The sequence below is a fragment of the Apostichopus japonicus genome, chromosome 8 (assembly GCF_037975245.1).
Source record: "Apostichopus japonicus isolate 1M-3 chromosome 8, ASM3797524v1, whole genome shotgun sequence".
Taxonomy (NCBI): domain Eukaryota; kingdom Metazoa; phylum Echinodermata; class Holothuroidea; order Aspidochirotida; family Stichopodidae; genus Apostichopus; species Apostichopus japonicus.
This window is the reverse complement of record NC_092568.1, coordinates 23,702,476-23,718,483: the sequence shown is the minus strand read 5'-3', so window position 1 is coordinate 23,718,483 and position 16,008 is coordinate 23,702,476. Positions and strand designations below refer to the sequence as shown.

Genomic DNA, 16,008 nt, shown 5'->3' with positions numbered 1-16,008 from the left:
GAGTGAATAATTTGTCGATGGATGGAAGAATGTAGGGTCTCTAGATATATATCAAGACAATTTACAAATACTGTAATCTTAATAGCTGTGTGCCACTATTTCAAAATGGCGGCGCCCATAAATACTGGCCGTCTTCTCCATTCCACAGTTGTTCTCCCTAAAGGAGCAAATTTAGCTTCTGTTATATTTCTGCATGGTTCAGGTAAGGATAAGAACATTTTGAATACTAGATCGTGCTTATTAGGTAGTGTAACATGCTGGTGGTTAGAAAATATATTTTCTTAATTATTCACTATTCGTATTTATGTTGGATTTAAGTAGAGGGATGAGTTCCGCGAAGGAACAGTTCTGTGAAAGCATAATAGCCTACACAAAATGTGCGCGTCGTGTATGTATTGCCATTAAAAAGCCACCCAGTCATTTTCCTGTGAGTAATTAGTGCAATTATGTTCTTCAAGGTAATAAAAAGTGGACAAATAGGCATGACTTCAAATTGTGCTATTACTGTTGGACGGTAAGGCTAGTGATGCTCATAGCAAGGCCTAGAAACTCTCACTGTCTCAGCTTTATCATGAGACTCAAGGAACTGTATGTATTGTATGGCCTAACAGTTAGATTTCCAAATCTCACATGCAAGAGCTATAACCAGTGAAACAACATAAAGTAGTTTTAATGGAGTTTTTTTCTCAAAAGGAATGCAAAGAAACTCTAGCGGAGGAATGCAACATTGCTGAAGTTGCTGCACACAAATAACTTAGCCTAGGCCAGAATTTTGTTCTAATAGGTGTATACATGTATAGGTTTATTGTAGTGTATTATAGGTGTATTGTGGTGGGTCAGTTAAGTTAGCCTGAAGACAGGTGCATTAACCTCATGGTTGCCTTCATACCAGTTCAACAGCATCCCTGGAAATGCCCCCAGAATTGATTTACTGTCTGGAGAAAATGCCCTGAATAATTTCAGTTTACCTGTTCAGCCTTCCGTTTACAAACAGCTTCAATGTGAGCTTCGGTTACTATGTACACATAACTCACAGATAAAGGCATTCCATATCATTGCACTATTTTATAGGCTGTATATATTTAACATGGAAAACATCTTTTTGAACTTAAAGTTACCTTCATGCCTTTTGTAACTGACCTTTGAAAATAACCTCAACCCCTAAGAATTTTAAATAGTGCAAACAGACTTTGTGACCTCAATCAAGTCAAGTATTCATTCAGGATTTATATATGCAACCTAGGTGGACCTTGTACCTCATATGGCCCTGTACAGATCTATGCCTATTTGTCAAACTCATAGGTGTTAAAAGAGGACTTCAAAAACACCCTCAAAGAAAGATTTTTTTAAGATTCCAAATTCCTTGAATTGATTGTAACGGAAATGTATCCCTTTAAGTAAATTGTTGTTGATATTCGTTTTAGGATTGAGCGTTCCCTCAGTTCTACCCGTCGATGGCCCCTCTCTAAAAAATATGTGTAGAGCTTTTGCGAGTTGCAGGTGGGGACAGCCAATGAAAATCGTACAGTACCCCTGTTTGTTTATAAATCTTGCTGAATCAGCACCCGAATTTTGAGATGTTTCCCCTTGTTAGTGGTAGCGCAGATTGTTTTATTAGTTTTAGCTCACCACACTCACGAGGTATTCCGAGATTGGCCTCTGACAGAGAAAGAACTGAGGGAACCACCTATTTTGTGTAAGTTGCTACCACTTAACTGGTATTATTCTATCACACGATTATGTGCTTGGCATGACTTCTAGGTTTAATTGTTTGTCTTAGGAAAGATTAAATCGGGTATCTTTGGGGTGACGGGGGATATTGTTCGTACACCTAGGGAATTCTAAGAAAACTATCGTTGCGTTAAGTGCATTTAAGTAACAAGAAACTACTGTAGGGTGTATTTTTAAGACATCATATTTGTTGTCACTTTCTATAGGGGGTTCGATAATTGTAATTTCGACTTCACTAGGAGGCTCAACAAACGCTAGTATTATCCTTCATCTGTAAATGCATTTACCCACGTACTGGTTCGGTTGTGATTCAAAAAGAGATGTTTTATTTAGTAATCTAAACTGGTTAAGTCTTTAAGCCTGTTGTTGAGTGAGCCCCAACAAAATATCTTGTATGCCTCCATGAGTTAGCGTAACTGCGTAACTGCGCAACTGCGTAACTGCGTAAGTGCATAGTTGCGTAACTGTGTAACTACCTAACTGCGTAACTTCCTAAGTGCGTAACTGTGCTACTGCTTAAGTGTACAGACAGTTCCTGTACCATTTCTATTAACTGCTTATCAAAGTCTCTGTAAAGTCTGTCAATGCCGTAATCTGTGGTAAATTCATATGCCAGTGAATCAAAGATCGACTTTTATAAATCAATAAATAATAGATCAACCAGTCATCAACCTCTTCTCCGATTTTTGTCATGATATGTGTTAAAGATTTTTATTAGTTCAAGCAGCTGGACTTCGGGAGACACTGGTCAACGTTACATGATTATAACGTAACTTGTTATTGTTTCAATCCACTCTGTAAACTGAAAGATGACTTATTCATAGATAAGGACTGAAAACTTGTAGAAAAGGTGATTGAACCTCTAAATCATAGTGATTTGTCACAGGCTTTTAGCACCAGTGATAATTAATGATCAGTTAATTATCCTTTGCTTGACTTTTTCTACAGCTGCATTATAAGTCACAATACATATTAATGTAGTGTAAAGCTAGAGGAAAGGATGCTCGGTGGTGACATTCCTGAGGGGTGGGGTGATAGGAGCTCTGTTCTTCGTGACAACAAGAATGAAATGGACATGTTAGCTTTGGTTCTCGTCCACATATTGCTCCTACCAGCAAGTTCTCTTACGCTGTACTAGTGAGCTCTACGTAAATTAAAAGGAAGTGGAAAAAAAATACAATGTCTCATAAGTGAAAGCCATTTACATAGCTCCTAACTCTTGAGAAGGCAAATGCTGGTCCATGCCACAAATCGCCGCCCTGGGGGAGGGGTTTAAGGGGAGGGTATGTCCCCCTCCCCTTTTGATTTTTTTTGGAATCCTGGTGATGCCTACATGTAAAATGGTGGCACTTAGAAAGGCTTTTGTCACCCAAAATTTTTTTGGTGTGTATCAATAAATTGAATAGTAGGTGATATAATTCATTCTTTCCCGTGGCATGAAAATGTTCGCTGCTCGCCCCAACGAAAAGAAATATAGGCTAATTTAAGGTTCAAATGATGCTGTAAAGGAGGTTTCATACTCTATTATGCTAAATGCTAAAGAAATGATGGTTGCTAAGTCAAAATTTGATGCAATTTGTTTATGTATACTTGACAATTAAAATGCAGGTTTTCGGACGCTTGCGCGGGTCAGCGGGTTTGGGTGTTAGAATGCGGGTCCAACCTGCGAATTGCGGGTCAGTTGGGAGCTCTGCATTTACCTCTCAAAAGTGTCTTAACATTACGGGAATAAGGATCGCAGCATGGAAAACAACTTGGTAAGACACTTTGGAAAATGAAAGTGCCATTTAGGGACACTTACATTGAAATAAGAATGATGAGAATGCTCCTTTAAAAGTTATTTAGATATCTTGAATATGCCTTTAAATGTAATGATAAATTACAGGTATGACTCCTTTAAATGCATGGTACCATGCACACAGTGAACATCCACAATTCTGATTAGGAATTAACATGAAAATAATTCATTGAAAAAGCAGAAACAAATATGCCAGTTATTCCTCCAATAAGTAATAACCGTTGTCGGTTATTCCCCTTATAACCATATATCCTCAACTTGTAATACTAAAGTGGCAGAGCTATAACAATGGTTGCAATTTAGCTAACTTTCCAAAGTTATGATTAAAAGGTGTACATATTTTACAGTGCAAGAAATTCATCTTTTTGAAAAATGAGATTACAACTATTACATCTAACAACTCATGGGCGCAGCCATTTTGAATACAAGTTTTCCACTGAAATATGGGCTCTATGCAAAAATATAAGTTAACTATGAAGTATGGGCTACAATACAATCTGCTCATGTGACGTATGTCAATTACGATCTTTGGAACCACTGAGATAGTTAAACATAGAGACTTAAAAATTATGATAAAGGATCTGGAAAATACTTATCCCATTATTTACTTAATAACTCAGCATTTTGCAGAGATACTGGCATGCAAAGCTACGACGAATGCTTAAAAGTCTCTTTCTCTTTTCTTCTTTCTTAACTGAAATTTACCTTCTTTTTTATACCAATACTATCAATTTTATTTCAAAGTTTTGTTTCGTCCTTTAAACTGGAAGTCCCACCGGTACTTTAACAGAAACATCAAGTTTTTCACTGAAGCCTTTGTTGCTCCATTTATTGTGTATATATACAAAACCACGTAACAGCCTCTACTAAAAGTTTAGATCTCCACTATCTGAAAATCTTGCTTGTAAACAGGATAATGTTAGAGAAGTAAGGCTGTTTTGAATTGTATACCTGTACTTTTCAAGTAGATCCCCTCATATATATCAGAACACTTGAGTTTATGGATTTAATAACATGTCAGGTCAATATATCTATAGTATCATAAAACAACATTTAGTAGGGAATTGCTCAGTTTGTGGCTGGCTATGATGCAACAATATACAGACAGTGTGGAAGAGAGACTTTGTGAGGAGGTTTATATCTAACAATATTTTTGCAAGTGCATGATGCCATCCCTGCAGTATAGTAAACTATTGTGAGCCGACTTAATTTTCAATTCAGGGGATACTTTTTTTCTGGTATATTGCATAATTAAACTGTTATGCAAAATAATGTTCACAGCACCACATGCGATTTTGTTTCCGCAGTATTTCACAAGAAACAAGGTCGTAGGGATGAGGGATGGGAGGGTGCGGTACCAAGACTGTTACATAGTCAATTTAACTGAGTAATAACATATACCTTATTAGAAAAGGTTATTAATTCAGTTCATCTGACAAGTGGTGATTGAATCAGTGACTTTGTTGGACATTGCTAGATTGATACATTCATAAAATTAGTCCAAACTTTAAAAAAAAACAATAAGAAGGAGGGAAAATTGCAATATTAAAAAATACATTTGATGAAGATAATTTGCAACTGACCGTATTACATCTTAATATCAGACTTGTTATTTTTTTCTTATACGAGGGACATATATAAGTTACATCCTGATATGAAAGAATGTTTAATTGTAATTACAAATATTTCTTTTGAAATAAATACTCTGCCTATTTACACCACTATAACAGGTCGATGACCTAACAGTTCCTTTTTGTTTTGTATCTTGCCTTATCTATGTTTAATATTAAAATAGGATTAAGATGCTTGTTTGTTTGTTTGTTATTTTCGTTCGCACGATTGTGAAGCCCCAAACAGCGTTCGGGATATCAAGTTATATACCTTTTGTATGTTATTTGATCATGAAAATGATGAATCATACTGTACTCTTTGACTTCCACGATTTGTCGTCAGTGATTGTCGGGGATTTTGTCACGCGAAAGAACATGTGACTATATGCAGCCTACGTGTTTAATTTGTTTCCATATACACGAACGGTCTATCGCTTTTGGTACGGCGTCTTGGGTATGGATATATATATAGATGTATCGTGTGATAATGTTGATAACACCTTACAGTTATTCAAACATTTGACCTCAAAAGTAAATACTTGAGATTTTTATTGTTACGTCAATGATTTCCACCTTATTGGATGTTAGTTAAAGTAGACACAAACTAAACCGTCATATTTAGCTTATATGAGCTAAGAGATCTGTCTGTAGAAGAACTTTTAGGGATGTTGTTCATGACAGTTATCTCTTTATCATTTAGACCAATGATAATTGTTGGATTTGTGTCTCCTTTTTAAGCTTTCGTAATCACATTTTAATTATGCATTCTATTCCCGTCCTGTGGCCCTCGTCAGCTTCGTGACCTTGCTGTAGTCTTTCATATACTGTTCATATATAAATAAGATCCCTGAATAAAGTTTAAGTGGTTTAATGAATAACATCTACTTCAAACTTACTTCGGGTTAAGGAGTAATGAACGAATAAATTCAACAGAAATCACAAACAGAGACACCACACGCTTTGACAAATTGACATAGCCGTATCAAGTTTATCAGGATTGAATAATGCGGATCGAACAGTGCATTTTTAAACTAGAATCGGCGTATTCCACAGACCAATCGCAGTGAATGGGTCTTTCTTCCCATAAAACACTCAAAATCTATTCACTCCCAGCCACGAAAGATACCGTATACAGATCAATTAAAAAAGTGAAGTAAATCAATATTTCATAATTTCAAGCAAACGATTGAGTTATGAAAGCCACCGCTCACTTGTTGTTAACGTAGAACGATATACAACTTTCCAAACACAACATCTTTAAGGGGTGTGATAATCACTTGGTAGAAATTTAACTTGGCGTAGATCCAGACTTTAGAGGGATCCACGTTGCACATGTTCCGACAATAATCACCTTTAGACATTTCTTTGAATTCGGTAAATTTTCTTCTCATGAACTATTCAACTGACCTTACGTTGGCTGTGCCGTTTCGAGGGATGTAGCGACGGAAACGATGCAAACAGTTTCAAAAGTGAGTTCAAAATGTCAACCTGAGCTGCACAACTATAGTCATTTGATTCGTGTCGAGTCATGGGGTGGGTGGGGAATATGGGGCGGGCCGGCGGGGTGGGGTGGGTAAGGGAATATTTTGTGGAGGCCGACGAAGATGGGGTTCGTCACTGGAAAATGTATGTTTTTGAGTATGTATGCCATATGCGTGCATGTATAGGTATATGTGTTTGTTAGTGTGTGCATGCATGTGTACGTACTAATGTATATGTCAGTGTATGTAGTGTCTGTTTTGCTTACTTTAGCTACACGCTTTATTTACCGGTGAACTAGTATATTATACAGCACCAGTTGCCATACTGACCAATAATTAGCTCTCTTATCAAAATGAGCGATCTTGAAGGTCACTCTACAGATGTTATCAGTTCAGCCAAATTTGTTTAAGACTTTAGAGTAGTTGACATAAAAGGGCAAAGGTTCTGGAAGAACACTAAAATTACAATCTGTTATAAGAAAGAAGAATTTGTAGTGACGCTGTGATATTAGATTTGCTAAGCCCCCGCCCGTCTTGTATATTGGGGAAATGAGCCCATCATTTCTTAAGCAGTTCAGAACTTTGTTGTAACTGCATCTCGATACCAGATAGTTTGATGGCTGTGGTTTGGGGTTTCTTAAATTCTTCCTGTAATGACATAAAAAGAGTCTCGACGCTCTTTGAAATGTCAACTATGCTTATGATCAAATAGATGCCTGGATGTGATGCGAGGACATCTTTTCAATAAGGAACGGGGCATTTCAAATATTATCTGATCAATCAATCTAAACGGTATTTTCTGTTAATTTTTTTTGCCCGACCGTCAGACTCTTAAAGCACGTTGCTTGTTTTCTTCTTCTCTGTCCCAGCAGTTGGGGGGGGGGGGGTAAGAAGTAGACAGACTTTGGTTAAAATTTGCTCATGATAAAACTAGGAACCAAATTTATTTTTAAAAAGTTTTAAAAAATTCGGCACCGCCCAAAGAAACATAGTTTCTCAAATTGGTATAGAATTGAGATTGATTAGATATTGTTGTTTAATACGTAAGAAACTGCCATACTGTTTGTTTTAGAGAGTAGAAGATGACCAACTCTCAATGTCCGGCATTATAATAGTGTATAGGAATGACGAAGGGATTTGACCTACAACTTGTGGAGTCGTACACTCTTCGCTGGCAAAACACCAACACGTGTTTTTGGCATGGATGCTTTAATCGTACAGCACTGCCTATGTATAAACGTATACCTGGACGGAATATGATATAATCTGACATATAACAGTACGAGTGATATAAATGTTTTGATTAAATAAATAGGCCTATACTGTCAATGAGATTTATGTGTAGGTTTTGCTATAGTTGAGGAACACCATTGTTTTCATCCACAATTCCCGAAGAGCCTTAGGGATGTTCGGAGTACAGGAATATGAATAACTTAAGCTTCCCCTTCCCTGCCGCCACCCCCCCCCCCCCGCCTGCGCCGTCTACCAAAAGAGCTAATAAGTGAAAAAATTCCTGCTGAAGCCGAAGGTAATTATGCTTTTTAGTTTTCCGATGGATTCTCTTCTTGTTGCTTTGCAAGACGAGAAATTGATATTTATACGTTCAGTTAATGTTATGATTGCTTCAATAACGGACATGTGGATTTGAACTGCAATGATTTCCACCCCGCAGGCCAGTCTCCATGCAGCCATGTCCTTATCATGCTGTAGCATGTATACGAGATATAGTTATGTTATTCCTCCTTTATGGGTACATCTCACATATATTGAACAGTGTTAACAATTTAACCAACGCCATTCTTATAGGCCATGTTAAAAGGTTAATGAACATTTTAGATTCACAATTCGCAAAAAACAAACAACAACAAAACATCTCTATTTATAGAAACGTAACAAATAAGGAAATACATAAAATATTGAAGCACAATACATGTGGCTCAATGGTATCATATTTAGACTTGACCAAGTCTTCAGCTTTGTGTGTTACGAAACATAAAATCTGCAAATATATGCCAAATGGAGGAAGATTTTTCTTAGCTGCTTGAGGAATTTGTTGATGACAGTTATCTCTATCACACAGAGCGATGGGTGATGGCAAGGGTTTTTGTCTTCTTTAATTTTCACAAGAAGCGTCGATAAATATCAATATATATATACTATATTTCCTTCTTTCTTTCTTTCACGCAGGTGATACGGGCAGTGGAGTAAGGGGCTGGATCGAAACATTACTTCGAAGAGACCTTGAAGTAAAAAACACAAAGTTGATTTTCCCAACAGCCCCTTTAAGGTAAGCAGTGTAATGTGTAATACTGATAATGTTAAATGATGAAATGTCGCCAGTGTACTTTGACCAGAACCATTCCCGAGCAAGATCCTCCAGTAGCCATCTTATAAACTTCAAAGGTTGATACAAATATCAAATTATAATAAAAAGAAATGCAAAAGAAGCTAAAGAAAAACAAATTAACTATTCAATGAACGATTCATATCTAAATTTACTTTAACTTCTTAAATGAAAACATTACATGATGACAATTCTGTATGGTATGCCCATCCATCCAACATGGTATCCCACCCTACATGGTATCCCTATCCTACATCATATCCTTACTCTTCGCGATATCCCATCCTACATATACCCCCAATTTACATGGTATCTCCACTCCAGATGGTGGCCCCATCCTAAATGGTATCCCCGTTCTACATGGCATATCATTGTGCGTGGTATCCTCTGTATATGCGGACAAAATACCATCAATCGTTTCTTTTCTAAGACGTTTCTTTGTTCAGAAGTTATAGACACGAATCCGTGAATAAGGACCTCTCTAGTTTAACAGTAATTGCAAGAGAATATGTTGTCTATGCAATTTCGTTTGTACATCAATGGTCAATCCCAAATGTTTCCATTTCTGTTGTTTGTGATTTCATTTTGATGTTTCCACTCTCTCTTTTCTCCTCACCGTTAGTTCCACCCCCCCCCCACCCCACTCACACATTGGCAATCAGATGTTGTTATCCTTATTCACAGACCTTACTCCCCGATGAACGGTGCTCTTTCCAATGTTTGGTTTGATAGAAAGAAAATAGCACCGACTGCAGATGAGTGTATAGAAAGCGTTGACATAGCATGTGAAGAGGTTGGAAAGATTTTAAGGGAAGAGGCTGACTCCGGAATATCAAAAAATAAAATAGTAATAGGTAAGGATAATACTGAATGCTATCCACATGGAATGGCTGGGGTGGGGGGGGGAACCATGTCGAGGTCACGTTTATTAATACATATATTTATTTCCAACTCACTGCGATTTCAATTTTATATATAATTTTTATATATTTATATAATTGCATGCATGTATAAATCAGCCATTAAACTTGTTTACCAATTACATTATATGCTGTTAGTTTGTATGTATTTATTTATATATATATATATATATATATATATATATACAGGGGCATATCCAGGATTTTCTAACCCGGGGGCGCGAATTACTATCTAAGCGGAGCGCCACCATCGGTTGGCGCGCAGCGTACAAGAAAATTTCTGGTTTTGACACCCCCCAGATCACCGGAAATGGCACATCTCGGGCTTGAAAATGCCCAACTAGATGTTCACTATTGCCTGAGAAACTAAGTATTTTCCAAATATTTTTTTTCTCCATCCGTAACCTTTTTGAAGATTGTCACCAGTCACACATCATGTTCAACCTTATCGCATCTCCTGTGAATCATTGCTTTTGTAGGTGATTCTACGTCGCGGCCCAGAATACCCGTCAGCCCCACTTTTCAAGGTTTTAAGCCCATTATTCGTTCAGAATTTGAAAATTCACACTTCTCGTGAAATCAATTCACTTCAAAACATACCCATAATGTTGCACAAAATTTCATCTATGGACAGCCAATACAGAAAAACCTCCATGTTTAGGAATGTTTGTCAGGAAAATTTCGAAAATTCAGACACAGTTAACATATTGATGCATGGGCGCAGATCACTCTTGGATAATGGTGGGGACGCGTGTCTGTTCTCTGATACTATCTAAGCGGAGCGCGACCATGGGTTCGCGCGGAGCGTACAAGAAACTTTTGGCAAATACTACTCCCAGATCGCCGGAAACAACATTTCCCAGACCCAATGATGCTCCCATACCTCCTTAAGTTTTAGATCTCGTGGCTTTAGAAATTTAGTTTGGGGAAATGCATGGGCGTCTGCAGAAAAAAAATCAGGGAAAAAAATAATCCAAGTAGACTTGTATACGATGGGTCTGGTTTTGTAACTCATCGGGAAGCGATTAGAGGGATGGGCGTAGGGTTGGGGGGGGCGCGCGTTTTCATGCAGATGGGAATAATCTCAAGAAGTGATGGGTGCGTCCCCCCCCCCCCCCCGCCGGCTATGATACGCCTTTGGATCCACTACATGATATTCACAAGAAATGTGCTCAATTCTCAAATCGCATGCGGAATTTATTTTTAGATTCATTGTATGAGTTACGGTACTAGGGGTGGGGTAACAATTAGCATTCAGTTCGCGTTGTATACCATTTTAACTCTGCATGACAGTGTTGCATCGAAAGACATATGTCTAGTGCAGTTCGCATATAGATCCTGGGCTAATACCGAGTCATGTTCCCCGACGACTCGGTCGAGTTCAAGACCAGCCACAGTTGGTTTCATAGCACAATTTTACAATTGTTTAAGGCGTCCATACACACACGCGTCATGATATACTATATATAGTATATATCTATATATTAGTGAGAGAGGGAATATGGAAACGTCAAAATGGAGTTGTCGGTGTAAGGGGTAAGCTGAGGCGCACGCCCCTTCCGAAATCCTCGATCCGTCACTGGCTACCCTGTGTATATAATAGGGATCAGAGCTGTAATTATGACTGTTCCTCTTTCTCTTCCCGAGGTCTAGGCGTTTTTCTTCTACTCCCTCCTTTTCTCTTTTTTCTCTCCCTCTTCTTTTTCTTTTCCCTTCCTTCCTCTCCTTCCTCCTCTTTTCCCCCCTCTTTTTTCCCTTTTCTCCTCTTTTTCTTACCGGGGGGCGCGCGCCCCCAACGCCCCCCCCCCTGGATACGCGCCTGTATATATGCATATACCAATTTCATTATATACTGATCGTTTGCAAGGTCAAAAGCTGAAAAGCTTTTTTGGTACTCGGTAAGTGGGGCATCAAGTTTGTCAGTGTACGTGGTAGTTATACCAAAGCGATGATCTGTGATGTTCTTGCACTAAGGTTGTATAGCTTACTGACTTTCTGACTGACTTTCATTTATTCGTTCGTTTATTCAATCTTTTTTTTTTTGTCGACAGGCGGTTTCTCAATGGGTGGCGCCCTAGCCTACCATTTAGCTTACCGTTTTCACAGGGACATAGCCGGTGTGTTTTCATTGTCTAGTTTCATCAATAAGGACTCTATAATATATCAGGTAAAGGTACAAGGGTTCACGTTGATTTTCTACAATTAATTTTGTCACTTTAAAACATTCCCAGGCTTCGAATTATGTATGATATCAAATTTTCAATGCATTTATCTATGGCTTATAACAGCAATCAATTGTCTTAAAATAACAGCAAAAACATACTAAATGGTAACAGACTAATGAAACACACAAAACATTTGGCGAAGGGGGGGGGTAGGGGGTGGGGTTTGGTTGATTGATTGTATTTTTACTGTTCTCTGATTCTCATTCCTTCGTTTTATTATGCTGTTGCTCTCTTTGCAGGAAGTGAAACAAGTCAAAAATGGTCTTCCTCCCTTATTTGCCGCACATGGAGGTAAGGACCCTCTGGTCTTGTTTGATTGGGGAGTTGACACAGTAAAGGCTCTGGAGAGCTTAGGAGTTTCGACCGTCTTTCACGAGTTCCCGAGACTTCACCATGAATTAGGCGTTCAAGAACTGAGATTATTAGAAGAATGGCTCTCAAAAATATTAAACGTTTGATTATTACATCTTCGAAGAATCAGAACTACAACGAAAGAACTCTTGAAAAATTGCCAGCGATTTTTTGGCAGTCTGACATTTGAGGCCAATACTGTCGACCTTTTAGACAAGAGGATATGGGGGGGGGGTATCTTTCTATGAGGTACACCTGATGTAATCAATCGCTTACATTTTCTTATATACTCAGTTATATTTTGCCTGTACGTCTAACCCGCGGGAGATATTTGCTGTACTGACCTACACATGCAGTTGTTTTAAACTAAATTATTATTGTTTTAGGGTTTATATACGACTGTAGTTGGCCTATCCTTCCGATCTAAAAGTTCAAAAGGTAGCCAACAGGCGCGCATATATAGGCCTATATATATATATATCCAATCACTATAATGATATGTAACCCATGGCAACTCCGAGTGCAGAAGTTTGTATCCAGCTGTCCTGTTCCCATGTACTATCTATTTGGGTTGTGTATTTATTGCAGGACAGTGATGGAATGATATGAACGGTTGCAATGAAGACGACACACTTCGTTCAATGAAAGTGTGCAGTTCTGGATAACTGCCAACTTATTTATTTACTATACACTATGCCAACAAACCCTATCACCTCTTAGCGCATGCGTGATGCTTTGCAATATCCTTCTCTTTATGAACAGTTTATACTTACTATATATAAAGAGATATTATTCGGTATATGCTTCATAGTTCAGCGCTGCGTGCGTTCTATCACACTGAATTTAGGACCAAATATCTCTTTGACGTCCAAACAAACGGATTTTTCAAACAGTTTTTTTGTTGTTGGTGGTGATTGCAGCTGTTCAATTCAAACGTCAAATCGAGTAAAGTGTGTGTTGTCTTTATATAAGAGTTATAGTAACTAACGATTTCGAGGTAGGTGACACTTTTTTTTTTATATCAATGCAAATATGTCATAATCTCGTATAAATTTACGGCTAATTCAACGTCTGCATATAAGCTAATGTTATTGAATCAATTATTTAAAATTGCCAGTAATACGACCGTTTATCTGATATATGCTCCATTGCATACATTTATTTTGCAGATCGCAATCACAAATATTTGCTTTATACTATACATAGATCTTTAATAATAATTAAAATATTTACACATGCAGATTCTTGAAGGGAAACAGTGGCGTAGGATTTTTAGGAAGTTATGAAAACGTGAGGGCAGGAAATGAGTGGGGTCTCGGGCTGGAATTTTACTTTGCTGATGGTACAGTGGCTCATATAGGGGCATTGCAAAATTCGACTGATTTATTATCTGTGGGAAGTCTGTGTTTCATCGAAACGTGGACTTCAGACAAAAGTTCGATTACTTGATTGTCTAGCATTTCTTTCACATATACAATGTTGATCATACAAAGTCGATGGGTCAAGTAGCCAGCCTACCTGTCCGAGTTGCTAGGTCACTCAGTTCGTTAGTCTGAGGTGGGCCAGTTAGTCATTACCAGGCATGACGAGAGGTGAGGGTGCAGGGGGATATAGTCCTGGTGCCCATTCATTCAATATTGTTTGATTCACCAAACAGTCTGTAAGTAAGGCTGTTACTATGTTGGTGGATCAGTCAGTCACAGTCTTCACATGCGCGATTTGTAAACTTTCCTCTTATAAGATTATCGTATTTCTCCGCAGGGACGTAGGCAGGGGGAGCAGTGGGAGCAACTGCCCCCCCCCCCCTTCTCAGTGTCGAAAAAAATGTTAAAAAATGTTTTTTTTTTTTTTGGCATGGTATTTTGTGAGTGCTCTTTTGATCTTGAATACTCGTCGGCTCCGTTCACTCTATTATAATCGTAGTAACATTCAGGCCTACTGATTCAGCTACTTAGTTTGGCAGATGAAATTAGCTAAATTTAGCCTATAGCCTATTACAAATCGACAGTTGGCCACTGCGTAATAAAATACATATTGCCTACCTAACCGTACTCGATGGAGTGTCACGAACCGTATGCACAACGACGACGACAACTTGCGTTCTCATCCTTTCTGTATGATTCGTTATAAGTTGTTGCACGAACAGCATGTTAAGAAGCTAAGCTAGCAATCGCACGTGATACGCGTTTCCTATAAATAATTATTACACTGCAAATACACTGCGATAACGATATTTGTTTTTAGGCCACTTCAAATCTGGCTGTCTTACAAATTATGAAAGTTTATATTGTCCATCAGCATAGGCGTAGGAGACCAATTTGATTTGGGGGGGGGGGCAAAATTTTTCGGAGCGCGCGTTCAACATCTTAATGAGTATATCATTTAAGCATTCATCGGTTATTACATCGCCTGCAATCACTTGCCATGTTACTACCCTTCCATATTGGTTATAATTATTGGACAAGTCGGTTTCAATAATAATGATAATAATAATATAAGTTTAACCATTCAAAAACACATTGCAAATTATATTTCTTTCAGTAGTTGCCCGAAAAATTCTCAGCATATTGCCCGAATTTTTTCAAAAATATTTAGTTGGGGGCTGCAGCCCCCAGCCCCCGCCTCCTACGCCTATGTCCATCAGTTAATGTATTAAAGTCCAGACATTGGACAATAAACAAGAATCATCCTACTGGAAAAATTGTAAAAGAGCGCTGGGTTTGTCTTTCTGAAGTAATATGTAAAAGAACATGTAAAAGAATTCAAACAAGAAACAAAATCTGCCGATAATATGATATCACATGATAATGATGAAACTGGCAAAACATTGCACCAGATCGCATCTAAGGACCATCAATTGTTCGAAAATGTCTCAAAGGGGAGGGGGACTGTCCCCCTCCCGTTACACCCCTCCCCCATATCAATCACAAAATATGCCCCCCCCCCTTGCAAATTCCTGGGTACGTCGCTGTTTCTCCGCAGTATATTCGGAAATCATGCAGGCCTACGTTTTTATACTGTTGTGATATTGGAGGTAAAGCACAATACAAATATTCACCCTCATGTATATATACACGGAGGAGTGGTCTCTATGTCTCGCCCGACTGAAGGTTAATCGCCTGACTTCCCCCCGACTGACGACAGATCTGGCCCACCGAATCCCCTCCTCCCCTCCTTGTGCATGTCATAGCTTATATCGAGATTTCATCTCTGTCCCTACCTGCAACTCCCCCCCCCCTTTCCCACAAAGAAACATCCTTTGCAGTATCCGATACTTGCCGGCAAATGTGATATAAGGCAGTTACAGTTTGGACATTAAACTGATCAAGAGAATTTCCATGACAAGGCAAAGTTGTAAGGTTACATAGAGGCCTAAGGCCGATGTATATTCACATATTTATATGTGAACTTTCATTATCAAATATCACTCATGTTTGTTGGACCTTATATGAATAACGAAGGCAGGGATCCAAGACAATTTATATTATTCAGTAACCTCAAAACTCTCTAATACTCGATTTTTAAATGAACATATTGATTATGTCAGA

The 16,008-nt window shown here is 38.3% G+C and overlaps 2 protein-coding genes across 3 annotated transcripts in view; both read left to right on the top strand.

Annotated features, from left to right (window-relative positions):
- The first annotated feature begins 51 nt into the window (after nucleotides 1–51).
- On the top strand, nucleotides 52–14,309 carry LOC139971147 (lysophospholipase-like protein 1). 2 transcript variants are annotated; one of them, XM_071977367.1, is made up of 5 exons: nucleotides 52–202; nucleotides 8,808–8,907; nucleotides 9,649–9,818; nucleotides 11,936–12,051; nucleotides 12,349–14,309. In XM_071977367.1, exons 1-5 carry the CDS (start codon nucleotides 106–108, stop codon nucleotides 12,565–12,567), a joined length of 702 nt encoding a protein of 233 aa, XP_071833468.1. In that variant the 5' UTR covers nucleotides 52–105; the 3' UTR covers nucleotides 12,568–14,309. The 2 variants fall into 2 exon arrangements, with proteins under 2 accessions (XP_071833468.1, XP_071833469.1); XM_071977368.1 differs by lacking the exon at nucleotides 52–202 and adding an exon at nucleotides 408–427.
- LOC139971143 (creatine transporter-like) overlaps nucleotides 12,705–16,008 on the top strand; it is a 76,581-nt gene continuing 73,277 nt past the window's right edge. The window contains exon 1 of the mRNA XM_071977361.1: nucleotides 12,705–13,457. The gene's annotated coding sequence lies outside the window, so the exon portion shown is untranslated. The remainder of the gene's footprint in view (nucleotides 13,458–16,008) is intronic.

Excerpts from the sequence above, each read along its gene's own strand:
- LOC139971147 (XM_071977367.1), top strand. The coding sequence starts at position 106 with ATGGCGGCGCCCATAAATACTGGCCGTCTTCTCCATTCCACAGTTGTT. Across the intron at positions 8,908-9,648 it reads TTCCCAACAGCCCCTTTAAG|ACCTTACTCCCCGATGAACG; the intron begins GTAAGCAGTGTA and ends CCTTATTCACAG. Across the intron at positions 9,819-11,935 it reads AAAAAATAAAATAGTAATAG|GCGGTTTCTCAATGGGTGGC; the intron begins GTAAGGATAATA and ends TTTTGTCGACAG.